The sequence below is a fragment of the Podarcis raffonei genome, chromosome 1 (genome assembly GCF_027172205.1).
Source record: "Podarcis raffonei isolate rPodRaf1 chromosome 1, rPodRaf1.pri, whole genome shotgun sequence".
Lineage (NCBI taxonomy): Eukaryota > Metazoa > Chordata > Lepidosauria > Squamata > Lacertidae > Podarcis > Podarcis raffonei.
Window position 1 is genome coordinate 31704150 of NC_070602.1, and position 26434 is coordinate 31730583.

General features: G+C 43.8%; 2 protein-coding genes across 5 annotated transcripts in view; one reads left to right on the top strand and one right to left on the bottom strand.

Annotated features, from left to right (window-relative positions):
- ABCD4 (ATP binding cassette subfamily D member 4) overlaps positions 1 to 26434 on the top strand; it is a 59348-nt gene that overhangs the window by 21334 nt on the left and 11580 nt on the right. The gene's annotated exons all lie outside the window — the stretch shown is intronic.
- Positions 176 to 25301, bottom strand: LOC128409174 (acetyl-coenzyme A synthetase 2-like, mitochondrial). The gene is made up of 14 exons (XM_053379429.1): positions 24611 to 25301; positions 22621 to 22717; positions 21275 to 21474; positions 20209 to 20384; positions 18845 to 18997; positions 14681 to 14828; positions 13621 to 13758; positions 13059 to 13151; positions 12209 to 12321; positions 10986 to 11112; positions 10141 to 10268; positions 9173 to 9236; positions 2038 to 2159; positions 176 to 710 (listed from the first exon to the last, which is right to left on the bottom strand). Exons 1-14 carry the CDS (start codon positions 24912 to 24914, stop codon positions 534 to 536), a joined length of 2040 nt encoding a protein of 679 aa, XP_053235404.1. The 5' UTR covers positions 24915 to 25301; the 3' UTR covers positions 176 to 533.

Here is a 26434-nt window from a genome sequence, read left to right on the forward strand (position 1 = left end):
GGTAAGGCCCAGATCTGCACAGCATCCAATTATTCTATATACTTTTCTCTATTCATACATCCGTACTGCTGCCTCCTCTCTCATTTTAACTACCTGCCCAATGAATGCTTCAAGTGGCAAAAATCGAGTGTTTCCCCCCTCCCAGAACCTGGAGTAAAGTAGACAGACTTGCAGATCTGTTCCATTGTGAATTTTCTTCTTAACTTGAAGTTTATTTAGTTTGGAGATTCTTCACTGTGGACTTTGGCTGCAAAGAAAGTAAAACCCCCAGCTTTCTGGTACAATACATAAGCCTTGGAATCCATACACAGCTGGGAGACCTTCAGAGGGAGGGAGGGAAGAGACTTTGTGTCCAGCCTTAATAAGCACAATCTTTCCCTGTCTTGGAAAATGATGTTTTTTTGATGGTTGCTTTGGAATTCTTTCATTCACAGTGAATAAACTCCCTTCTACTTCTGAAAGGGATAACGAGTGTGGAATCGCGGCTGCTTGCAATATACTCTCTTTCTGAAGCTGTTGAGAGAGCATTTGAGCTACCGCCCTTGCTGTTGCTTCTGAATCTGCTTGTGTCCCTCAATGATGTCTTTCACTGCCTCATGATCATCCAAGGTTGTCAGATCTCCCAGCTCATCTGCTTTGTTTTCTACAATCTTCTTCAAAACTCGCCTCATAATCTTCCCTGAGCGAGTCTTGGGCAGACGTTGAGTGACCTGAAGCAGAAAACGAGGGTTAGAGCAAGGCTGGGAAGTGTACATTGCTGACATTAACCTGAGAAAGTGAAATGTACTTGAAATCACACACACGTACGTTTGCGTCTGGAACTCTGCTGCAGCCATGCTCCTCCCACTAGTTCCTCAGGGCAATCCCTCAACCCTCATCTTGCTCATTGCCCTTAGGAAGGAATCCTAGCTTTTAGTGCAATAGCAATTTGGCCAGCTCATAGAAGGCAGTACAGTCGTAACTTGAATCCTGAACACCCTGGAACTCGGACGTTTTGGTTCCCGAACGCTGCAAACCCGGAAGTATTGTTGTGGTTTATGAACATTGTTTTGGAACCCGAACGCCTGATGGAGCTTCCATGGCTTCTGATTGGCTGCAGGAGCTTCCTGCAGCCCATCAGAAGCCACAATTCAGTTTTTGAACATTTTGGAAGTTGAACGGACTTCCATAATGGATTCCGTTCAGCTTCCAAGATACGACTGTATTTGGAACTGAGGCAAATTAGGCTTTTAGGAGCTATCATGCTATGTGTCAGAGTGAGCCCAGGCTAGTGCAGTGCCAGACTTAATATTGGAAAGATCCAAATTCAAATCCCGACTTGGCCATGAACCATCCTTGGCCAGCCACTATCTCCAAGCCTTAACATAGCACAAGGTTGTTGTGAGAATTAAAAAGGGGGAGAGAGAAGTCAATAAATATCCATGCCACCCTAAGGTCCTAGGAGGAAGGGTGGGATATAAATTCAAGTATATGTAGTAAAACTTGCTCTAGGCAGTCTACACACATGTATTTGCTCTCATAACATGAAATGTATGCAGGGCATGTTGGAAGGGAACAGATGAATCCTAAAGGCACTCTTGGAACCCACAAGATCCTTAATGTGGCTATTGCTGCTGTACTAGAATATTCTGAGGAAACCAACAGTGAGATTGGAAGGATCTGAATACTTTAGCCCATTTAAAAAAATATTTAGAAATATTACTGCAGTGGTTACACAGCTGGTTTGTATGCTTTTTACCTTAGATCCTGCCCTCAGCTGGATTCAACCAACTCGTCCCGCTAGTGGAAGCCTGCACAAAGGCTTCCGTTAGTGCAACAGGGCTCAACCCCTCCTCCCCGCTGCACATGCACACCCATATTGGCTCTTGGGTGGTCGGAACAGCCCCAATAACGGCACACGGTGCTGAGAAGTGGGGGGTTGTTCCTCCTGGGAAGCTGAAATGTGTGCGCTGATGGAACAATCACCTTAAATCCCTCCCTGAACATACCGCAAAGTGATGGAAATGTGCGGAAGAGGAAAATAGCTCAGATTGTTACCTGAATATATTCCGGTGCTGCATACTTTGCAATTTCTTTTGAGACGAGCCCTCGAAGCTCGGAGGCCAGGCTCTCTTGAGGGAGATTAGAGCCCTTCTTCAGCACAATGAATGCATAGACACCTGTGGAAAGAGGAAGCCAGGAGAAGGATGTGCCATCAACAAGCGTAGAAGTGCCTGCCAAAGCAGACTGCCGCTTCTACTCCTGTCATAACCCTCTGCCATCTCTTGGTGTTAGTAAAATGGAAGCGAAAAGCCCCTTCGGGTGTTACTTTTTGTGGCACGGCACCTCCTGCCATGCAGCTGCTGCTCATGTAGCAAAGGTAATGTCATAAACGCCACACTCCAGTTTCCAGGAGGGAAAGTTTCAATGTGGATTCACGTGGCTGGGAGCTTCAGCAATTACTTCCATGCCAAAGTAAGAAGTATGCTGCAAGGAGGCTTCAATATGCAATCCCTTTTATTTGGTTTTGTGACTTTGTTTTAATTGCTGACCCAGTCTCTTTTGTTGATTTGTCTCATGTGATTTAAAATATATATATATATGCATGCAACTGTGAGTGATGCATTTACATTTTGTCTTGTGAACCACACTGAGATCTTAGGATGAAGGACGGTTTATAAATTTAATACAGGGGAATTCCCACCCGCACAAGGTTTCTGTTCCAGGCCACATGTGCGCATCACCAGGACACGCACAAGCAGGGATTCCTTGTTCAGTTTCTGTTAATTGGTTCTCATGGGAAACTTACAGATTCTGGCTTCACACAATTAACTCAAGGCAATGTCAATTTGGCAGAAAGCCAAGGTCTGCTTGACCTAGAAACTACTTACTCTGATTGGTTAACGACCAGCACTCAACTCTGTTATCTAGGGATTGCTAGCACAGTGTGATGTGGTGTGTGTTAGGAGTTAGGAGTAGGAGTGCTGTGTATGGTTAAGAGAGAGAGAGAAAGAAAGGATTTATTTTGCTTTGTTTTGTATGCAGAAACTCTGCTGGTTTTATTTTTCCTTTTAATAAATCCTGTAAATAGTTATTCTGAGTCTAGCTGACTAGTCATTTCCACCTCAACTAGCTTCTTCGCTGTGCAGGAAAACTCTGCTACGTTTGGGCTAAAGCCATTAGAGCTATGCCTGACACTTCAAAGTTCCATGAGGTTATGGGCATTGTGCTGCCAGCCTGAGTTGCGGTGGTGTCAGCATCAACGGCGTTGGTTCCAGTAGTTCCAGAAGTTGTTGTTCCTGTTGGTGCAGCAGATGGACAGTGGCTGGTTCCTGACTGTGGTGAGCTGGTGACGCAGCGGACACAAGGACAACAGCTGCAGCGTGTGAGTGCTGGGTGCTGTGGTTCCTGTTTTCTCTCTCGGTGGTCGTGAGTAGCTGGTTCCGGGTTCCAGGGACATCGCTCTCAAGATGGCCTCACAACCAGTTCAGATGGCTTTTGAGCGTCTGAATGACTCCAATTACTTGCTGTGGTCGGAACGCATGCAGGCAGTGCTGCAGAGGGATCGTCTCTGGCAAGTGGTGAGTAAGTTTCCTGCGAAGCCTGATGATGAAGATCTCGATAAAGACCAAAGAGCAAGGGCCACAATTGTCTTGGGGCTGGAAGATTCCCAGTTGCCGTATGTGAGGGGAATCAAGACAGCTAGAGGTGTGTGGCAAGCACTTAAAGAACTCCATGTGCGTGAGACAGCGGTTTCCAAGCTGTTCATTCGCAAGGCATTGTACAAGGCAATGTTACAGCCTGGGGTTACAATGCAGGAACACCTACACAGTTTACAGTTAAAGTTTGCTGCGCTACAGGAAAGAGACTGTGCGTTAGACCAGCAGGAGAAGGTGGCTATTATTTTGAGTTCTCTCCCGGAAAGCTGGGATAATTTAGTTTTGTCTCTAGAAGGCATACAGGAGCGTGATTTATCAATCAGTTACGTTACTGGGCGTTTGATTGAAGAATGGCAGAAGAGGCAAGAAAGGTCGTTGGCTGCAGAGGCTTCTACAGGCGGGCGGTTTGGAAGGAGTTCTCATGCCGTGCCAGGGGTGAAGCAAGAGCAGCGTGCCGGTGAGGAGTCTGCGTTTGCTGTTAGGCGTTGTTTTCGATGTGGGTCTTCAGCGCATCTAAAATGACAATGTCCTGAGTTGGTCAAGTCTCAGCTGCCGGTGCAGGAGCAGAGACGAGATCAGCAGCAGCAGCAGCAGTGGAAAAAGAAGTTCTTCAAACAAAAACAGTCGGCTCAACTGGTGACCGCCGAGGTCAAGATTGCTGATGAGAAACAAGCTGTCTGGGTGGTCGATTCGGGAGCGTCTCGGCACATCGTAAATTCAGATGAATTGTTTGTTTCCAAGAACTCAGCACAGCGCAGCCAGGTGGCTCTAGCAGACGGAAGTACTTCCGAAGTGATTTCGGGGGGTGCAGTTTTTGTTCCTTGTCTTCGTGAATGCCTGCAAAATGTACTTTGTGTGCCTTCATTAAGGAGCAATCTGATGCCTGTAGATTGTTTGCTAAAAGCTGGGTTTAAAGTGCATTTTGAAGGAGACAGTTGCATTCTTAAGAAGGCTGGTGAGATTTTAGGCACTGCTAAGTCAGAGGGAGGCTTGTTTTGGCTTAAAGCAGGATCTCAAGTTGCAGCAGTAGTCAGTAAATCTCAGCCTGCAGTGAATAACAAAGCTATACATGACAACTGTGTGCACTTATTGCATAGGAAAATGGGGCATGCTGGCTGGAAAAGTGTACTAAAAATGTCTGAATTGGCTGATGGGGGTAATTTAAAGAGTTGTAACAAGTACCTTGATTGCAATGTTTGTAAAAAGGTTAAAACCCACAGAGTCTCTTACCCCAGAAGTGACAGAGTTAGTGAGTCACCGCTACAGCTGGTTCACATGGACGTAATTGGTCCATTTGCTGTAAGCAGGGGTGGATCGCGTTTTTCACTAACAATTGTGGATGACGCCACACGTTACTCTTGGGTTTTTCCCATGAAGAATAAGGGTGACGTGTTCACTAAGTTTAAAGGCTGGGTGGCATCTGTGGAAAGATTTCTGTCCACTAAACTCAGAAGGATTCAGACGGACAGAGGTGGCGAATTTATGTCAAATGCTTTTAGAGATTGGTTACAAAAGCGTGGCATTGGGCATAGAAAAACGAACGCTTTTTCCCCAGAGGAGAATGGCGTTGCAGAGCGAAAAAACAGATCTTTACAAGACATGATGTTTGCCATGCTTGATGATGCTGATTTGCCCATGTCTTATTGGGGGGAGAGCATGCTCACCGCGTGTTATCTCCAAAATAGGCTCTTTCATCAAACAATAGGTACAACTCCGTACTTTAAATTGTTTCAGAAAAAACCCAAAATTGACCATTTGCATGTGTTTGGATCAAAAGCCTGGGTGTTAATTCCAAAACAAATGAGGAAGAAGGGAGATCCTAAGACCAAACAGTTAGTGTTTGTGGGTTACCAGGAGCTGGGAAAAGGTTTCCGCTTTGCTGAAGGGACAAATGGCATTGTGATCTCCAGGAATGCCACTTTTTGTGAACATAGTGGCTGGGAGAGACTACATGCCAATACTGAGGTTTGGTTTGAACCTTCCCAGGAGCTTCATGACTCTGAAGGTAAATATAGAGAATCAGAGTCTGAGGGGGAGGAAAGTTCAGATAAGAGCTCTCAAGAAAGTGGAATTAGCCAGAGACCAGTTGCTAAGCAACAAAAGAGAGGTCATAGTTCTGAGGAGGAAAGTGGGTCAGAAGAAAAATTTTCTCCCAGAAGATCTAAAAGACAAAACAAAGGAGTGCCTCCAGTGCGTTTTTCTCCAGATACTGCAAATGTGTTTAGTGTGATTGCAGAACCCAAGAGTTTTCAGGAGGTGTTAAAGTTACCAAAAGAGGAGGCAGAGCTCTGGAAGCAGGCAATGGAGGAAGAGATGTCCTCTCTGAATGAGCACAAGGTTTTTACACCAGTAGCAGCGCCTGAGGGGGCAAAGATTGTAGGCTGCAGGTGGGTGTACAAACTTAAACCTCTGGTGACAGGAGAGTACAAATACAAAGCTCGTTTAGTGGCTCAAGGATACTCTCAGAGGCCTGGAAAAGATTATGACGAGATTTTTTCCCCTACTGCTAAGGGAGACAGTGTAAGGCTGATTTTAACGCTTGGAGCAAAGAGAAAACTCCTGTTAAACCATTTTGATATCCAGACTGCATATTTACATGCATCAATATCAGAAGACCTGTATCTAGCCGAACCGCCTGGTTATGAGACAGGTTCCAATAGAGTGTTGAAATTAAACAAAGCTCTATATGGTCTCAAACAGGCTGCAAGATCTTGGAACAAATGTTTCCATGAGGCCTTAGTGTCATTTGGTTTCAAGCAGAGTACAGCTGACAATTGTGTTTATGTACGTGGTACAGGCAGTGATCAAGAGTTTTGTCTGATTTATGTAGATGATGTATTGTATGCTTGCAAAACAGATAAACAAACTAAAAGGTTTGCCAAGCAATTGTCCAGTAAGTTTAAAGTGAAAGACTTAGGCCCGGTTAGGACATATCTAGGGTTGGAAGTGTGCTGGGCCCAAGATGGCAGCTGCCTAATTAGTCAGCAGAACAAAGTTAAACAACTACTGACTACATACAGGATGCAGGATTGCAAAGGGGCAGTGGTGCCTATGGATCCAGGTTTCATAAAAACACTTCATATAGACGAGAGTCCTGAATTTGAACATCCTGATGTATATCATTCTGTAATTGGAAGTTTATTGTATCTAGCACAGTGGTCCAGACCTGATATTAGCTATGCAGTAGGCATATTAAGTAGATTGGTCTCAAAACCCACACTAAATGCCTGGAAAGGGGTAAAACAAGTTCTGAGATACCTCAAACAGACAATTGGCTATATGTTACAATTAAATTCTTCAGAGGATGAAATGTTGAGGTGCTACTGTGATAGTGACTGGGGAAATTTGCCAGATAGAAAATCTGTCACAGGACTGGTCATAATGGTCGGTGGAGCTTTAATCAGCTGGCGGTCACGCAAGCAAGACGTTGTAAGTGTGTCATCAACGGAATCAGAGTACGCCGCATTGAGTGAATTGTGCAACGAGGTGATTTATTTCAAGCATTTGTTAGCAGATTTAAATGTAAATTGTGGAGAACCAGTACAAGTTTACATTGATAATCAAGCTTGTATAACCTTAAGTAAAACAGAGGGTTTCAAATCGCGTTCCAAACATATCTCTGTAAAATACCACAATGTGCGTTGCTGTGTACAAGACAATGTAATCACATGTACTTATGTATCAAGTGAAGAAAATGTAGCAGATGTGTTAACTAAACCATTGGCAAAGGTAAAGAACAAGCGAATGTGCAAGGGTTTAGGTTTGCTGGAAAAATAATCTCCTACATAGGTGTATTTGATGTTAATTGTCCAGCAGAATCTGTGAGGGGGTGTTCAGTTTCTGTTAATTGGTTCTCATGGGAAACTTACAGATTCTGGCTTCACACAATTAACTCAAGGCAGTGTCAATTTGGCAGAAAGCCAAGGTCTGCTTGACCTAGAAACTACTTACTCTGATTGGTTAACGACCAGCACTCAACTCTGTTATCTAGGGATTGCTAGCACAGTGTGATGTGGTGTGTGTTAGGAGTTAGGAGTAGGAGTGCTGTGTATGGTTAAGAGAGAGAGAGAAAGAAAGGATTTATTTTGCTTTGTTTTGTATGCAGAAACTCTGCTGGTTTTATTTTTCCTTTTAATAAATCCTGTAAATAGTTATTCTGAGTCTAGCTGACTAGTCATTTCCACCTCAACTAGCTTCTTCGCTGTGCAGGAAAACTCTGCTACGTTTGGGCTAAAGCCATTAGAGCTATGCCTGACACTTCAAAGTTCCATGATTCCTGCCCTGTTCCCGCCCTGCCCCATTCCACCCCCTTTCAGTGCCGTTTTGGGCATGTGTGTTAGCAGGAGCATGTGGCGCTGATCGTGCGCAAGAGGGCAGTTGCTTGTAAATAATATAAATAAATAAATAAATAAATAGATAGATAAATAAATAAATAGATAATAAAATGAAGAGTGGGGTATAATTATCTTCCTTATTTATTTATTTATTTATTTATTTATTTATTTTTATTATTTTGTGCTGTAAAAAAAAGTTCAGGCTTGTGTTACAAGATCAATTTGACAGCCTTATGTGCTCCGTACAATAAAATAGGCCTCTGCAGACATGCAGGTGGAAGTCTGGGAGCTTTGGGCTACTGTACATTCTTTTCCTCTGTTCTCGCCATCCTTCCCTAGCCCACAGCATGTATTTTCAACAGCTGGTCTCTGTCACTTCTCCCTGTCAAGGCTTGAATAAACTGGATCAGTGGTTCCCAAACTTTTTTTCCCATGGACCACTTGAAAATTAAGTAGGGCCTTGGCGGACTACTCCCCCCCTTTTTTTCCCCTGCCTGTTGCAGCAATTGCAACGTTCGGTGCTAGAAGTTGTATGGTTTTTAATTGCTTTTATTTATTATATGTTGTGTTGTATTGCAACTTGAATTCCATATAGAATTCAAGCTGCAGTACAGTAAAATACAGTACAGTGGTACCTCGGGTTACATACGTTTCAGTTTACATACACTTCAGGTTACAGACTCCACTAACCCAGAAATAGTGCTTCAGGTTAAGAACTTTGCTTCAGGATGAGAACAGAAATCGTGCTCCGGCGGTGCGGCAGCAGCAGGAGGCCCCATTAGCTAAAGTGGTGCCTCTGGAACGAATTAAGTATTTAACCCGAGGTACCACTGTATAAGAAATAAAAACAAATAAAAACAGCAGTATAAATTCCAACTGAAGAGCCTATGAATTTTTAATACAATGGTGTGCAGTCACCTGTCTTCCACCACAAATCCACAGCCATGCCACAGAATGCTTGAATGTTCACAAACCACTGGTCCCTGTCCCCCATCCCCACAGGCTTGGAGCCCCAGGAATAGATATAAGCAGGCACTCATTCCAGCTACCATTAGAAGTTCCCGTGTAGATGCTATGAGTGAGATCCTTCTCTTTGCTCCTGTTTACCCTTCCCAATAAATGCAGTAATGCAAAGAAAAATCCCACTGGAGAGCCACTCAAGGGGGTGCAAGCATTAGCATCTAGACTTGAATTGCTCACCTTCTCCTTTGATCTTGTGAGGAAATCCAATCACAGCTGATTCTGCCACTGCCCCGTGCTTATTCTGAAACACAGGCAGGTCTGTGGTAAGATTCACTTAAAGCAGCGGTTCTCAACCTGTGGGTCCCCAGATGTTGTTGGACTACAACTCCCACCATCCCTGAGCTCTGGCCTTGCTCTTGACAGGGTAAAAGGCTGTGATAGGCCCAGTCCCCACTTTACTATTTATCACTGTTAATACAGATCAGATACACCAGTTGTAAAAAGGGACCAAGTACCACCTCTGAATGTTTATGCTATAGGACAAAAATATAGGGTAAGTCAGAAAGAATATTAAGCTGAAGATGCTCTTAAGCAAAGAATGCTACCGGGGAATGATGTACTGTGTGAGATGACATCTTCAGAAAATCAATGTGGTCCAGCTGTGAGAAGAGAAGCAATCATAGGTATACTTTGGTAACTAACAATGCTGTGGCATCTCTTCTGAAGTCTTGTAGTTCAGGACCTTTTCTTCTAAGCCCATTTTAGCAGAACACTAAAGTCTCCCTGAGGTGACTTCAGTAAATTATTAGCTGAGCCATTCGAGATTCCAGTACCTGCTGAATTCTGTGAGTAGAAATCACAGATTCTGCAACTGGGATTCACTGTTTAGTTTACCAAATAAATAAAAATGGAGACATTCATTTACATCCTTCTGGTTATCAAATTTGTTTTGCCTTCGCAATTACTGTCATCCCCTCCCTGCCATGCTCAGAATCAATGCTGGAGGAGCATTGGCAAAGTAAAAGGACTGGCAAGTTATCATACAACTTGCAGACGTCCGTCCTGCAGCAGCTAGTGGCAGCTACCAACTTGTAGCACATGCCCATTTTCGTAGGCTGCTGCTAAGACATGGCAGAGACTACTGTGACAACTGCTACTTCTGTGAGACCTGGTAAACTCTCTATAGACATGACACAATTTCTTACCACAACGTCTTCTATCTCAGCCGTGCCCAGCCTGTGCCCACTGATGTTGATGACATCATCCAGACGGCCTGTCAACTGGTAGTATCCCTTGCTTGTCCGATATGCTCCATCCCCAGTGAAAAAATATCCTAGGAGGATCAAAACAAGACATCATTTTCACTTCTAACGTGCAGAAGGCAATAGATTTTAAAGTAGCTTGGGGGATCCTGGGTTTCTTCCATGGGGAGAGGAGCTTCACTGAAAGACAGCTTGTTCTTCATAACAGATCTTCTGTTGCAATGTGCAGCTACAGGTACATGTTCAGTATGTTCTCTACTCATCCACTTTCACAAGAGGACAGGGAGAGGCCCTCTACCCTTGCCAGGATCCAGATCAGGCCCCAAGTACCTGCTATTTACTTCTAAAAACTTGTTCAGGCAATTGCTGATTTGGTGAATTGTTAAGTTGTGGGTGAACATATCAGACGACACAGCGATTCTTCAAACAGCTCGTTTATTCAGAGGCCAGAACAGAACTGAACTGAAGGGTTCAGTCAGCCTGCTTATATAGAGCTCCAGCACAACGTAACTGTAACAATTTTCTAAAACTATCCAATCACTGAACGTCACTTTCCATCCCTTATTTGCATAACTATCTACAGTATCCCCCTGCTGGCCCAGGGTGAGAACTTCAGTACATAACATGAATGATGTTGTGTCCTTAGTTTGACTAAGAAGTTGTACCCCAGTTTTTTCTGGTTCCACAAAGCTCTTGAATACATATGCCCTAAAGAACCTTTTCTTCGAACCCATGGCAATAACCCTTCACTGCTCTCCTTTCCCCTTTACCTCTCTACAATTCTGTACCTGGGTAAGGCGTCAGGTAGGTCTCCACAAACCTCTGGTGGTCATTGAAAATGGTCCTGGCCATGCCTGGCCATGGCTGAGAAATGCAAAGTGCTCCAGAGACATCATTCTCTGTTAAGAGTTTTCCCTTGAAAACAAGAAATATGGGGTTCTCTTTAAAAATAAATGAATGAATTACAATGTAATGTATTCTGCACATCTAGCTCATGCTGTGCAACCAAGGAAGTAGCTTGTAATTTAGCATTCCGGGGGTTTTGTTTTAAAAGCAAGCTTCTATGTCTGTGGACAAACATCTAGAAACACCTCTACAAAAATGTACTTCTTATAACAAGATTTGGGTTTTCTTGTTGCAGAGTGTGAATCTTCTTTGGCACTGGAGCCTAGTTATCGATTTCTCTTATTCTGTGGTAAGGTAAAGGTAAAGGGACCCCTGACCATTAGGGCCACTCATGACCGATTCTGGGGTTGCAGCGCTCATCTCGCTTTATTGGCTGAGGGAGCCGGCGTACAGCTTCCAGGTCATGTGGCCAGAATGACTAAGCCACTTCTGGCAAACCAGAGCAGCACACGGAAATGCCATTTACCTTCCTGCCGGAGCAGTACCTATTTATCTACTTGCACTTTGAAGTGCTTTCGAACTGCTAGGTTGCCAGGAGCAGTGACCGAGCAACGGGAGCTCACCCTGTCGCAGGGATTCGAACCGCCGACCTTCTGATCGGCAAGTCCTAGGCTCTGTGGTTTAACCCACAGCACCACCCGCGTCCGTGGTAATTGTCTAATATTTTAAAATTCTTGAGCCTTTGCTAGTTCATTGATTCATTGATTCAAATTAGCCACATCTGTTTCCTCTTCAGTTCAACCCTAGCTTCTATTCAGTAGCCATGCTTGTGACAAATAATACAGAAACTGCCTTGGCATAAATGATCAGAGAGTAGCCCATCCTAAATCCCCAAAAGAATGCAAGAAATCGGGAGGAGAGATTGTGCAGAGCAACTCTCAAAGTAGGAAAATCTGTAGGGAAGAAAAACTTGACGGTAGATTCCTGATCTCAAATTCTGCTTGATCCTTCCAAAAATCTTGACCTACAAGCCACATTGGACTGAGATTCTTGCTAATGTGTGTCTGTTAGTTTTTAATATTGATTGCTGTTTACATGACTGAGAATTTACATAAAAGTGGATGATGATAGATAGGTAGGTTAGATAGATAGGATTAAAATTTACTTTGTCATCCAAAAGGGAAGGTTTGATGCCAAAGAATGGTCTCATGGCCATGGCTGGAAGGATCTCATCACCTGGGTTTGAAGGTCGAGGAGCAATACAGATGCCTCCAGTTTCTAAACAAAACAAAACAAAACTTCAACACCCTTGAAATCTGGTCAGTAAGAGAATGCTAACAAGAAAACATTTCTACTTTGTATGATCTCCAGTTCTTTGGAGGCAAATATGCTTTCCCTGTGTTAAGAATGTCAAGAAAGGCCTGAGCCACTGGTCTTCATAAGGAGCATGGGGAGAAGACAAGTCTTTCTTTCTTTCTTTCTTTCTTTCTTTCTTTCTTTCTTTCTTTCTTTCTTTCTTTCATTTTATTCATTCATAAATGAATGAATGAATTTCAGGTTTATACATTTCAATAATTTTACAGTTATTTTAACATTTCAAAATTTAACTTACTTCCCCCTCTCTTTCCCCCTCTTTCTGCAGTTCCTTAAATTTATTTGTAATATTTTCTGCATATCCAAATTAACTTAATTTGTTCATTTATTCATCTACTTTAAATATATACTCTGCAGGCTATTACAATAATCCTGCCACTGTTCATAGCTGTTTACAATTTGTTTGTAAATATTCAATAAACCATTTCCATCCTTTTATAAAATGTTTGCCATCTTGATTTCTTATTTTTCCAGTAAGTTTTGCCATTTCTGTATATTCCATAAGTTTTTGTATCCATTTTTCTTTTGCTGGGACAAGTTTCTTGATTGATTGAATACATCCCTATGTGCAAATAACCGAAACTGCACGGGTTCTCTTCAGATCCTACTTAACAAGTTGTGTAAAATGATAGTCTTCCTACCTGTCTGCCACCAGGTATCCACTACAGGGCACCGTTCATCTCCGACCACTTTGAAGTACCACTCCCATGCTTCTGTGTTGATAGGTTCTCCCACTGCAAGAGGAAGAAAAGAAGCAAACAGCTTGTAAGAAAGAAGCACCTGCAAGCTTTAGACGTCACAACACCCTGTCCAATGGAATAAATTAAATTTCTTGTCAGCCAGTCCTTTTTGCATTCCCTTATATATTCTCTGTGAAGCAGCAGTAGTATATAAATATATTTGGATCTGTCTGATCATTTCCACATTCCACCCAGCAGAGCTGTTGTGTAATTTTAGGCTCTGGACTTGAGTCGTCTTGGGTGAGGAGCTCTTTAGAGGGCCATGTGGATTACTGCAGGTACTTCAAAGTGTGATAAGCCAGCTCCGATGTGTCTGACTTGGACTTCTGCCCCAAAGTCCTGACCTGATGGCACCACAGATTCCATGAATCCACCTCCTGCGAAATATTCAACCAAATTTGTAAACTTGGTTATTCTTTTATGTGGCTTTGCCATGAATGCAAAGTTCCAGTGCAATAGCTACCTGATCCAAGGATTTTGAGGGAAGATCTGTCATATTTCTTTACCCAATCATCCCCGTATCTAAGCAGTAGGCGAATAGCTGTAGGGGCTCCATAGAATTGATTTATCTTTAACCTCTCCACAGTTTCCCAGTAACGTCCTGAAATAAAAAGATGAAACCAGTTACCTCAGGAAGTGGTCATTATCCCCTGTGTTTGAATTAGCCATGCTTTGTTGTATTTTTCAAGCACGTGAAGCCCAACTTGACATAAACAAGCATAATTCTAAATGGGCCAATTGGCCTCTCTTTAACTTGACAACCTCTTCTTTATCTAATCCATGATCCTTGGCTGCATCTGGCCCCCACTATCTGGTTCTCCTTATCTAGGTCCCTCACTGTGATACCAAAGGGCTTTTTTGGTCTTCTATGCCCCCCCCAATAATTAAAATAAATAAATTGTTCAATTTTTGTTTTGCTGACCGCTCCAACTGTTCAGTGTGACCCACCTAAAAAAAATAAATTCTAAAAAAAATACCACAGAAGCTTTTATTCATTTAATTTAAAAATTGACCACTCCCATGGTTGGGTGGACACATGGGCAGGTGAGCAGACAGGCTACTCAGGTGAGGCAAGGAGGAATCTGGTGAAGAAGAGGGAACAGGAGGACAGAGATGCAGGTGGGTTGCCCAGGCAAGCGTCCCAGGTGAGCCACAGAGGGCTTTTTTGGAGTGTTGTTGTAAAGGGAGCAGATTGTCCAAATGTAATGGGAGGAGGAAGCGTTGGCAATGGGGTGAGGCTTGGCAGGGCATGGAGGGCAAGCAAGGTTGGTGAGGGAAGGAAGATGGGGTGCAACCTCTGGTAGTATATGTATGCAGAGTGACTCATTGCTCCTTTTTCTTACGAATGAAACAGAGCAAAAATGTTTACAGCACCTAGATTAATGTATTTATTGGCAAGGGTAGAGCTAAGAAGTGGGGTTTTACAAAGGCAACTTCACTTTAAGGCAACAGCTGACCATCCCTTCCATACATTAACAGCCTTGTCCACAGCCATTTATTGCGTATACTGTTTTGTTTTTTACCTGGATTAGGGTACACTGGAGTGCTCTCAAAAAGGACTGTGGTTCCTCCGTTGCACAAAGGGCCATATACCACATAGCTGTGCCCTGTGATCCAGCCAATGTCTGCAATGCAGCCAAAGACATCTCCATCATGGTAGTCAAACACATACTGCAGAAAAGCAAGGGATGTAAGAAATGAGAACAACTTCCTCCCCACCCAACGAGTTTACATAACATCTGTTGGGTAAAAGTTATCTACAGTTGGGGTACTGTTTCCGTGCTGGAAAACTTGCCAACGTTCATACTTCCTGTTTTTCTTCCCTTTAATATCTCTGGCCAGACATGTTTAGAGTAAAACAAACTTTTCTAATACGGCGCCAAGAGGCAGATACTTCTTTTTAAAAAGCATTGTGTGAACAAGCCCAGTGGGAAGCAATGTCATAGAACAACAAAATGGAAAAACCAAATGTTTGGGTGCAGTGGTGTTCATAGCAATTATCAGTCTCAGTAGTGGCAAAAGTGGCTTGGCCTGCTGGCCATGCTTGTTTTATCCAGAGTTGTAACACCCTCGGTGCTTTAAAATGATCCGACCAAGTCCTTCCATCCTTTACATAGCTTGTAATTACAATTAGAAATTCAAGAAATGCTCTCCAGGCCTGGAGGAGACATTCTCGCTTCCTCTGCTGAACAAACGATGGGTATGCATGGCTTGCCACAGAAACCAGCTCTATTAACAGCAGGGTTGGACAACACTGTTTTTGAGCCTAATTAGGCCTGGGACATGGGTGGCGCTGTGGGTTAAACCACAGAGCCTAGGACTTGCTGATCAGAAGGTCGGCGGTTCGAATCCCCGTGACGGGGTGAGCTCCCGTTGCTTGGTCCCTGCTCCTGGCCACCTAGCAGTTCGAAAGCACGTCAAAGTGCAAGTAGATAAATAGGTACCGCTCTGAAGGGAAGGTAAACGGCATTTCCGTGCGCTGCTCTGGTTCGCCAGAAGCAGCTTAGTCATGCTGGCCACATGACCCGGAAGCTGTCTGCGAACAAATGCCGGCTCCTCGGCCTATAGAGCAAGTTGAGCGCCGCAACCCCAGAGTCGGTCACGACTGGACCTAATGGTCAGGGGTCCCTTTACCTTTACCTTAGGCCTGGTTCATGAGATTCCCCCAAACCACACTCATCTGCCCCACGTCTGCCATCATATGTGACAGGCATGGGGCATCTAGAGAGATGACTGCAACCTTAACATCGTGCTCCTGTTTGTCCCTTGCTGTAACCAGCAATCATAATTTCAGAGCTTGTTGTAATTTCTGTTGCTCAGTCTCCTGGCTATAAATGTGGCTGGCTTTTTAATGCTGCCCTGGAGCAAAATAGAGTTATAGCATATTCAGCGACAACTGGACTGCATGGCTGATGATCCACTTGGCAAAACTTATTTTTATTGGGTCCATTTCTTGTAGTTTCACTTTGTGTCTTCTTTTAAACCAGATCATTATCAAATGCATCCTCTCTAGGTTTTCTGGCTGTTGCTTCTGCAGCTGTTATGTAAAACAATACCCTGTGCCCTCTCCCCTCCCCACCCTCTGAGCTTATTGCTATTGGGGCTGCTGTAGCAATGTCATCCTCCTGGTGACAGATGAGGATTCCAGAGGAGCAGATTTGAGGAGTCTGGGTCAGCATGTTTGCAATGGAAACTTGCCATTCTCTGGGTTGCTTCATTGTGAAGACACCACCAAGAGTGCTGCTTCCAGCAGGGAGAAAAAAAGCAGAAATCCACTGCAATCCGATCTTGTGGTTTTCAAAGGCATTTGGAAGCTCTGTGACCAATATTCCAACTTTTTTTTTTCCTTTCCAGGAAAATGTAGGTTTGAACACTGGATGAATGCTTAACCCTTTCCCTATGAGCCATTTTTCTGAGCAAAACTATTCCCCTCCGTTTTATGAGAACCTGCCAGGGCAGAAGCAGCTGGGGAGGGGGGATTTTATTTGCAATAGTAGCCTATGAAAAAATGGATTGAGTATTCCTTCCCCAGCACAGCGCCTGAAATCAAATTTATAGCCACTAATGTCTGCATTTCCTTTTAAAAATAATACATTAGGAGATGGATGAACCAAATCACAAAGTAGCCTCAAAGTAACACATTGCACAGATGCCTTCTCCTATGTCCTGTGCCAAAGAATTGCAGCTAGAAGTGGTAAAAATGTAACTTCTGATGATGAATTCACTTGATTCTCAGTCTCAACTGATCATATTTAATCAGAATTAAATCCCATTATCGGTTATATTAATGTGTAAACCTGGGATCAGGCTTCCAGAGAAAGGCTACAATCCTATGCACACTTACTTGGGAATAGGCCCCGCTGAATACCGTGAGAATGACTATTGATAGACATGTCTAGATCTGGTCTATACTTTTGCAATTCTCTACACACTAACCTGGCAGTCAGCTCCACTGAATGCAGTGGGATTTAGAGTGCATCTGTAAAGGGGGCTTAATACTGCAAACAGGCTATTGGTTAGAGTGTGGTGCTGATAATGCCAAGGTTTGATCCCCAAATTGGACATCTGCATATTCCTGCATAGCAGGGGGTTGGACTAGATGATTCTCGGGGTCCCTTCCAACTCTACAATTCTATGATCCTATGATTCTAATTGCAAACAGGTCATTGGCAACCGTTTAAAAAACTAAATAGATTTTCCCTAGAAAGGGTAACTCTACAGTCGGGATAATTGTTCAGTTGTTTGCTTTAGGTGGGGTTGTACTGCCCCTGAAAGAGCACATTTGTAGTCTGAGGATGCTCCTGGCTGCATCTTTGTCACTGGAGGCCCAGGTGACCTCAGTGGCTAGGAGTGTCTTTTACCAGCTTTGGCTGGTAAAACAGATATGGCTGTTTCTGGACCGTGAAATCCTGACCACTGACATTGGTAACCTCCAGGCAGGCTTACTGCAATGTGCTCCTTGTGGGGCTCTCCCTTGAGGTTGGTCCAGAAGCTGTAGCTGGTGGGAAATGCAAGAGCTTAACTGCTCTTTGGGCAGGATATCACCAACATGTTGCCCTGTTGTCGAAATAAATGCATTGGCTGACTGGGCTACTGTCAGTTCAAGGTCTTGGTTTTGGTGTATAATGTCCTATACAGATATGTGAAATGTTGCCTCATTCCTTATATACCTGAGTCAATCATTGTGAGGGCTGCCTATATATACCAACTTATTAGGAGGTCCACATCACACCATATAAGAATGGAGTTAATTATTATTATTATTATTATTTATTTATTTATTTATTTATTTATTTATTTATTCATTCATTCATTCATTCATTCATTCATTCATTCATACATACATACCCTGCCCTTCCCATTTCAAAAACAGGGCTCAGGGCAGCTAACAACAAACTTAATTATAAAAACAGCTTAAAATACAGTATAAAAACATGAATAACAATAAAATTCAAAAATCAATTTAGGGGAAATAAGCATTAGATAATCCCCAGGGCTAGCTGGCTGAATTGGTCCTACTTGGGCCAGTGAGGAGACCAGGGGAGAATTAGCTGTGGGTAATCTTCTTAAAAGGGGAGGGGGAGGGAAGGGAAATAAAAGATCAGGCTGAATTCAAATTAAAGACCAAGCAGAATAGCTCTGTCTTGCAGGCCCGACGGAAGGAGGTTAAACCCTGAAGGGCCCTAGTCTCATGGGACAGAGCATTCCACCAGGTGGTGTTCCATTAGTGTTATGGCACCTACCCTTTGAAAATCCATCCCCTAAAACATTAGACAGGTAATGTCTCTGTTGCCTTTTTGGCACCTACTGAAGACTTTCATCATCCAAGAAGCCTTTTAAGCATAGCTCTTTCCCAGTCTGCATCTGTACGGAAATTGATTTGAGCTCTGTAAGCCAAATAAACACGTTCCCCGAAGCGTCTACACAGCTTTCATCGTGGTGAGACACCAGTTTTGATTGAGGCTGCTCTCTGTGCCTGGCTTTGGGTCTCTGTCACCTTAGTTGCTGTCGAGCCTGTGACCAGCCAGATTCTCCCTTAGTGAGGAGTAAATTATAGCCGGCAGCTCCTGAGCGGCTCTCCGGTAGCAGATGCATAGAAGGAAATATGACATGGCAGGTTAGCAGGGTTTAATTGTCCTCTGTGAAGTTACGGGATATCTCTGCTCTGTACGTTTGTGTGGACTTACCTTGTGTGTGATGGCAGCGTACAGCAAATAACCTGCCTGGGTGTGGACCAGTCCTTTGGGTTTCCCAGTACTTCCTGAAGTGTAGAGGAGGAACAGTAAATCTTCACTCTCCAAGGCAGCAGGCTCACAGGTCACGTCCTCCTTCATCATCTCCTGTCACAGGAAGCAGAGAAGCTCTCTCAGTAGGCTCTCTTCACAGCCCCCAGGCCTCCTTCACTTCCCCCTGCACCAAGGGCCAAATTAAGAAGGAAGCTTAGTAGGACTGGGCCCACCTTTTCCACACACACATCCCCACTGCCCCAAGCTTTTGTTTTTTTTAAGCATATCTCAAATTCTCATGGCTGAAGAAAGAAGCTTGACAGTATATTAGCTCCACAAGTATAGCCTCCATCGCTCCTACTGATATGGGTAGAAACATAGAAAGCTGCCTTATGCAGTCAGACCATTGGGCCATTGTCTACACACTAAGTGTCCGGATGCTCTGCTGCTAAGCTATGGCCCATCCCCATAAAAATGATGAAAATAGACCCCATGTCTTCTATATGCTTTTTAAAAGCAGATGTTATTGCAACTTACATATTTAGCATCTTGTCTAGTCTGACACTACCACACCATTTCTACCTTATCGTTCTATTTCTGTAGAAACAAAAGGAGCTTTTCTTTAGGGGGGCGGGGAATTTTAATCAGGTAACTGTGCAAGCAGGATTAAATACCCCTCCCCTACTGCTAAAATCTCACTCCAAAGGGTGAAGCTGCTATTGGCACCTTTTTAAAAAAAAAAAAAGTTGATGATCCTAATGCAGATTCCTAAAGATTCCTCTGCATCTTCCTCAATAACATCTCAATAATGGATATAAGAAGGCTTAAATAGTGGGTTTCCCCCCCCCCCCAGATGTTTGACAGCAGCTTCAGAAATGTATTATATGTAGGAACCATCAGTCATGGAGGCCCTGCTCACATGTCTGCCAGTAGGATATATGAGCTCATGAGAGGCAGGGCCTTTTGTGTGCTGGTCCCATCCTCACGGAATGCTCTTCCACAGCACCTTTACCTGGCTCCCTTACTTATTATTCTTAAATGGGCCTTAAGCGTTTCAGTCTTTCAATTTATGCTGGTTTTCTATTACATATTCTACCGTTCTAGTTTTCACTGTTACTGAAATCCTAATACGTACATATTTCAAATGTTATTTTAATGTGAATGACCACTCCCGCCATGCTGTTATGTGCTGGCGGGAGGGAGGAGGAGAAGAGAGGCATGAGAGGAGCAGTGCTTATCTATAGCTTATGGCATACATAAACTATGGCTTATGGGGCCACCGATGATGATCAAATATAGCCTATGAGTGGGGTATTGGTTCTCACCTCCTCCAGCAGTAGATCCAGGCCTGACATGGGCACCTTCTTATCAGTCCTCCTTGAAACAAAAACCCGCTTCACCTTTGGACACAATTCGAGAGCCTCGTCCACTGTCTGCTTTAGCTCAACCAACTTGCCCCCTCGCAAGCCTTGGTTCACTGTGATCACTGTTTCAGACTGAGCTGGAGAAGATGAAAGAAAACAATACAGATGCAACATACTGTACCCTTTCCCCCTGCATGGGACACGGGTGGTGCTGTGGTCTAAACCACGGGGCCTCTTGGGCTTGCCAATCAGAAGGTAGGCAGTTCGAATCCCTGCAACAGGGTGAGCTCCCGTTGCTTTGTCCCAGCTCCTGCCAATCTAGCAGTTTGAAAGCACGCCAGTGCAAGTAGATAAATAGGTACCGCTGCGGCGTGAAGGTAAATGGCATTTCCGCGGACTCTAGTTTCAATGGTGTTCCATTGCACTGGAAGTGGTTTAGTCATGCTGGTCACATGACCCAGAAAGCTGTCAGTGGACAAACGCTGGCTCCCTCGGCCTCAAAGTAAGATAAGCACCACAACCCCATAGTCGCCTTTGACTGGACTTAACTCTCCAGGGGTCCTTTACTTCTTCTTTTTTTTACCCTTTCCCCCCAGCTCAAGTATTTCATATACAGGGGGTGAATTCCTTCCTCTAGAAAATCCCTTCCTGATGCTGGCAGGGATTCCTTTACAAATGTGCTTTATTATAAAGTAATTCCACAGCCTGCCATGAGCTCTGCAGTGCTGTTGGGATCAGGCTTGGGTTGGGAGATTCAACGCAGGAAAAGGGAGGGAAAGAGCATCATGATTAAAATGATTTATTTTTTTTTAAGACACCCCTTTCCATACTTTTCTTTCCATGAAGACTGGAGGACAGAGTGCTCTAATACATAAGGACTTTTGGTAAGAGAACATTAACGTCAGAAATATTTGCATATAAATCACTATTTCTGCACACTCAGTTGGTCCCTGAGGCTGTATATAAAGTTAGTAAAAGAAAAATGAAGAAAAGGACGTGTACAGTCCTCAGCGAAGGAGGCTCTTACCATCATGGATCCTGTCAGCCAATGCAACGGAACTGAATCCAGCAAATACCACTGTGTGTATTGCTCCAATTCGGGCACAGGCTAACATACTTGCCACAGCCATCGGACACGGGGGCATGTAAATGGTGACTCGGTCACCTTTCTTCACTCCATGTCGCTTCAAGGTGTTCCCAAGGCGGCATGTCATCTCTAGCAATTCTCTGTCCAAAGAAAACACCTGGTTGTTTAGATACCCTCTTAAAAAAAACCCACCAGTCTCTTCTGAATCATGTTAAGGACAATAACTACAGAGCAGCACATTTATGAGCTTTAGCACTGACTCCCTTGTATCTTCCATCAAAAGTAAGAGGAATAAGGAAGATATGGAAGGCTAATGTCATACTGGGCTAGAGGGAACTTTTTTTCCCCTTGGTATAAAGCAGAAGAAGAAGAAGAAGAAGAAGAAGAAGAAGAAGAAGAAGAAGAAGAAGAAGAAGAAGAAGAAGAAGAAGAAGAAGAAGAAGAAGAGTAGTAGTAGTAGTAGTAGTAGTTTGGATTTGATATCCCGCTTTATCACTACCCGAAGGAGTCTCAAAGCGGCTAACATTCTCCTTTCCCTTCCTCCCCCACAATAAACACTCTGTGAGGTGAGTGGGGCTGAGAGACTTCAGAGAAGTGTGACTGGCCCAAGGTCACCCAGCTGCATGTGGAGGAGCGGGGAAGCGAACCCGGTTCCCCAGATTACGAGTCTACCGCTCTTAACCACTACACCACACTGGAGTAGCCCTGCTCTGATGGCAGCTGGTGTCTAGCAACATTTGCAGGGCCACCAAAGCCGTCTTTCCTATTGGGCTTAGTGGCGCGTGGCGCCAGGGCGCTGGCCTCTCAGGGGCGCCCCAGTGAGTGGAGGAGCTGTGCAGCTTTGCCAGTGGCCTCCCCTTTCCCTGCACGTCCGCCAGCTGTGCCCCATCAACCATATGGCTGGCAGGCGGGCAGCTTGCCTCCCAAGCCTCCGCGGAAGGAGAGTGATCCCCGCAGAGGCTTGGGAAAAGGTCGACAACTCTGGGAAAGGGGGGGCGCCGAAGGGATCTTTGCACCATGGCACCAGATATGCTTAAGATGGCCCTGAGGGCCACAGGTTGCCCATCCCTAAAAAGTATCACTTTATATACTGAAATTTGAGCTCTGATATTAAGACACAGAACAGCATTGCAACTTGCAGGCTGAGCTTAACATTATGGAATGGGAACTATAAACTGACTGCATTTTCTCCAGACGAATGATGTCCACACATATTAGAAAACCGAATAGTTTTTAAATGCAGCTCCCCCTCCCTTGTCTGGGTGTGCAAAAAGGCAAGCAATTACCTGTATGTAATCCGTTCCTCTTGCCCAGGCTCATCTTTCTCCCAGATCAGGGCAACTTTATTGGGGGCTTTGTGGACATGTCTATCCAAACAGTTGACTAAAAGAGAAGATGCTCATTATGACAGGCTCAGGTGTCTGCAGTTTACCCCATGTTATGGAGAAAGTGGATAGTTAATAATAATAATAATAATAATAATAATAATAATAATAATAATAGTGTCCTTATTGCCTGCATATACAAAAGCATAATAAATATTATTAACACATAAAAGTACTGGAATTATCGATATTAAGTATTCTATAAATGTACAAGAACAGACTGGCCATCATCAGATTGCTGAGTGACAATTTTGCAGCTGATTTGTAACAAATTGTACAGTAGATTGTGCAGGTAGCAGTTGCCCCGTGTCAACAACACTGCCTAAGGTCAATTGCACAACCTATTATCAATATGCAGAAGTCAAAGCTGTACATCCCAAGTTAATTATTTGCACAGCCCAAAACACATCAGTTGCACAACCTTTGTAGATTGTACATCCTGTAATAGATTAGCTGTACAGCTTGTATTATTTCGTTTCACAACTCATACTACATCAGTTGCTCATTTTGCCCATCTGAAATTGTAGCGGAAAGTAAGGTTCAATGCCACCAGCCCATTACATTTCAAATCCGCTTCTGTTTACTAGACACTCAGATTCATTTCTTAATCCCCAGTCTCTCTACAGCAGTTATTAAGGCAATGAACACAGCTGAATAATCAGCTGTTTGGTACAATGTGAGACACTTTGGCGCTCAGCAAATCATAGATAGCGTTCAACAGTTTATGTTAATCGTGGTGTGGGTTACTGCTCACCGAGTCTCCATTTCTGCCACTTTACAATCTCCTTTTTCTTAGTTATTTTAAATATATATATATATATTCTACCCTTCAACAGAGTCAGTGTGGTGTAGCGTTTAGAGTGTTGGACTAGGACCTGGGAGACCATTGTCAGTCAGGATATAGAATCGCACCTGGGTACTTGATACGGCACCAGGCTAGACTCTTTTTGTAAGCCGCTTTGAGGGTTTTTTTTCTTTAAAAAACAACAACAATTAAGCAGTATGTAAATTTAATGAAATAAATAAATAATAGATAGTGTGGCAACTCAAAAGAATTGGACAATATCTTGTCCCAGAAGAATTCTTAAACAAAGATGTGGCCGATGGTTGCACCCTAAATCTTTGAACGCTAAAATGGAAAATATTTGGTGTACAATAGGCAACAGAACAGCCACATACTTGAACAAATAAACAATTTTATCCATTAGTGCACTTTGGGAAGCCAGATATTTCCCACCACACATTTTACATGGTGTGTTCCACTTGCTTGCACGATGCTTCCACTCATTATTTGATTATATTGTGGTTCTCTTCTAGTCAGTCTGAGCCCCCTGGACTCAAATTTGGTGTGACTGGAATGTGAACGTTCAAACCCCAGCATGTGAAACTTGCAGGGTGCAAAAACCAGGAACACTACAAGAAGCTTTGGACAGAACTTTTACCTCAAAGTCAGTAGATTATGATCTAATCTATAAGAAATAAAATAATTCCCAGATCTGGAACAAAGCAACAAGGCAATGAATCTCAGCTTAAGGCCTGTTATTGTTTTTCTGTACATTATATTATTATTGTCACATTTATTTTTATTCTATTCTTTCCCCAAAGAGGCCAGGACAGCATGGAGAGCTTCCCCCCTGGAGAGCTTCTCACAACAGCCCTGTGGTGTAGGCCAGTCTGAGAAATGGTAGCTACCCAGCGTGAGCTTCAAGGTTGAGGAGGTATTCAAATGCACATCACAGTTCCATGCAATGCCCCAGACCAGCTTCCTTCAAGTGTTTTGCCACCTTGAATGGAATGTTTTTACTGGATAATAAAAAAGGATCCAGTCTATGAAAGTTAGAATTTTCCCCCTACAGGCAGGGGGGGGGAGAACAGCAGGTTTTCTCCTTACCTGCTACATTCAGCTGCCCTCCGAGGAACCAGGTCAGGTGGCCCTGCTGCAGGTTACAGTTACTGACAGAATGAAAAGGATTGATCCACAGAAGCCGGCTTCTCCCTAGTGCTCCCCAGAATGCATCTGTTTGTGCCACAGATACCTGGTACAACCCGTGGTGGTCCTTTGGTCCAGGAAAAGAGGTGGCCTCTGGCATGTATGCAGTTAGAGCCCCTTTGCTCCATGCTCTGAATATGTAAGAGGACAATTTGCCTCCAGGGGCAATTTCTGCAAAACAGTTTCTAGCAAACAGCCAGGCCATGATCCCGGGGTACAAGAGAAACCCCCTGTCCCTCAGCTAAGCCAAGCTTCTTCTCTAAGCATAAATCCTAGTTTGGAAAACGTGGCGTCTTTTCCCTCCCACAGAGAGATGTAGGCTCATTCGCTCTTCGGTCACCAAACTGTAAACCCACGTTGAGAAAGAGAGCTCAACAGAGCGTTCCACTCTCTTCCTGAAAAAGCAACAACCAACCACACATCTACTGCTCCTCTTCCAAAGAAAATATGCAAAGGAAATTCAATCTCTTTGAAGGGAGGAGTAGGGGGTGGGGTTTAGGAATGTCCAACTGGAATAACCTTCATGCTAATTTGAATCCCCTCCTGTACTGAAGCCAGTTATGGCTGTTACTTGTATGCATAGCCAGTTTATCCAGACTGGACTGTGTTGGCTCACACTGTGTTGCGTTCCTCTTCTAGTAACTACTCTGCAATAGATACAGGGTCACAGGATTACGGGGGAAAAATAATCTGCTTGTGAAGTACAGCATGCACTGGAGTATGTAACATGTAGATTGCAGTGTGCCAGTTCATGATAAAAGGAAAAGGAGGCCCCTAGTCCAGTTTATTCCTTACACTCCTGCACTTGCTTTTCCAGCACAAACATTAAAGACACTGGCAGATGTAGTTCCCCTGCCGCAATAGCTTTGGTGCTGTGTTTTTCCAGGAAACCCAGGGGTTTCTTGGAAATTTATCACAGTTTTCTCAATGACAAGACCAATAACAGCAGGCATGTTTCCCTGAGTGATAGTTTGCCTACAACCACCAAACATCCCCTGCAATGTGTTGGATGGTCTTTCTGGGCAAGTGGCACAACAATGAACAGGCCCACTGCTCCAATATGAACAATCATGTGACCTAGGACAGTTCCCACAATCCCTTGCGCAGGAGATCCACAGAAGATGGGCAGGGATTCCTTGCCAGATGTAGAAAAGGGTTCCCTGGCTCTAGAAAGTATGAAAGTCACGGGTCTTAACTGTTGCCATTCCAGCAGTTATATTTGTATCTTTGCTACAGGCTTCTTCTTTTTCCTCATGTTCAGCCAACAACCGATTTACACTCAGGTTATGTTCCTGAACCCTGCACCCGTTCCACCTCTACCCCATTATGCCCCCTTTCCCTGCCACTTCCAGGTCGTTGTGATGCGCGCATGCGCGGTCGCACTTAAATCAGATGTGCATACTCTTTTTTCTCATGTCCTTTTGCCCATTCTGCCTTCTCCATATGCTGTAGTGAACTGCCAATAATTTTAGGGTTATTCCGCAGGCATATTAGAGTTATTTTCCAGGAGGGCATACAACTTTGTGTAACATGCAACTTTGTGTGACGCATTGTTTCGAATGGCACTCGTATAGAATGACAACTTTTGACAAGAAGGAGAAATATTTGAAAGCCTCCTAAAAACAATTCTAATGATTGTTCTCTATTGTTTTTAAAGGCTTTTTATGTTGCCCTACACCTCCCTGTTAAATAAATAAAAAGTGACACATATGGGTTACCCCAATA

Coding starts and splice junctions, on each gene's coding strand:
- LOC128409174 (XM_053379429.1), bottom strand. CDS start 24,914: ATGGCCTGGCTGTTTGCTAGAAACTGTTTTGCAGAAATTGCCCCTGGA. Junction 20,385..21,274: donor GGCTGACAGGATCCATGATG/GTAAGAGCCTCC, acceptor CATCTTCTCCAG/CTCAGTCTGAAACAGTGATC. Junction 2,160..9,172: donor TCACAAGATCAAAGGAGAAG/GTGAGCAATTCA, acceptor CTCTTTCCACAG/GTGTCTATGCATTCATTGTG.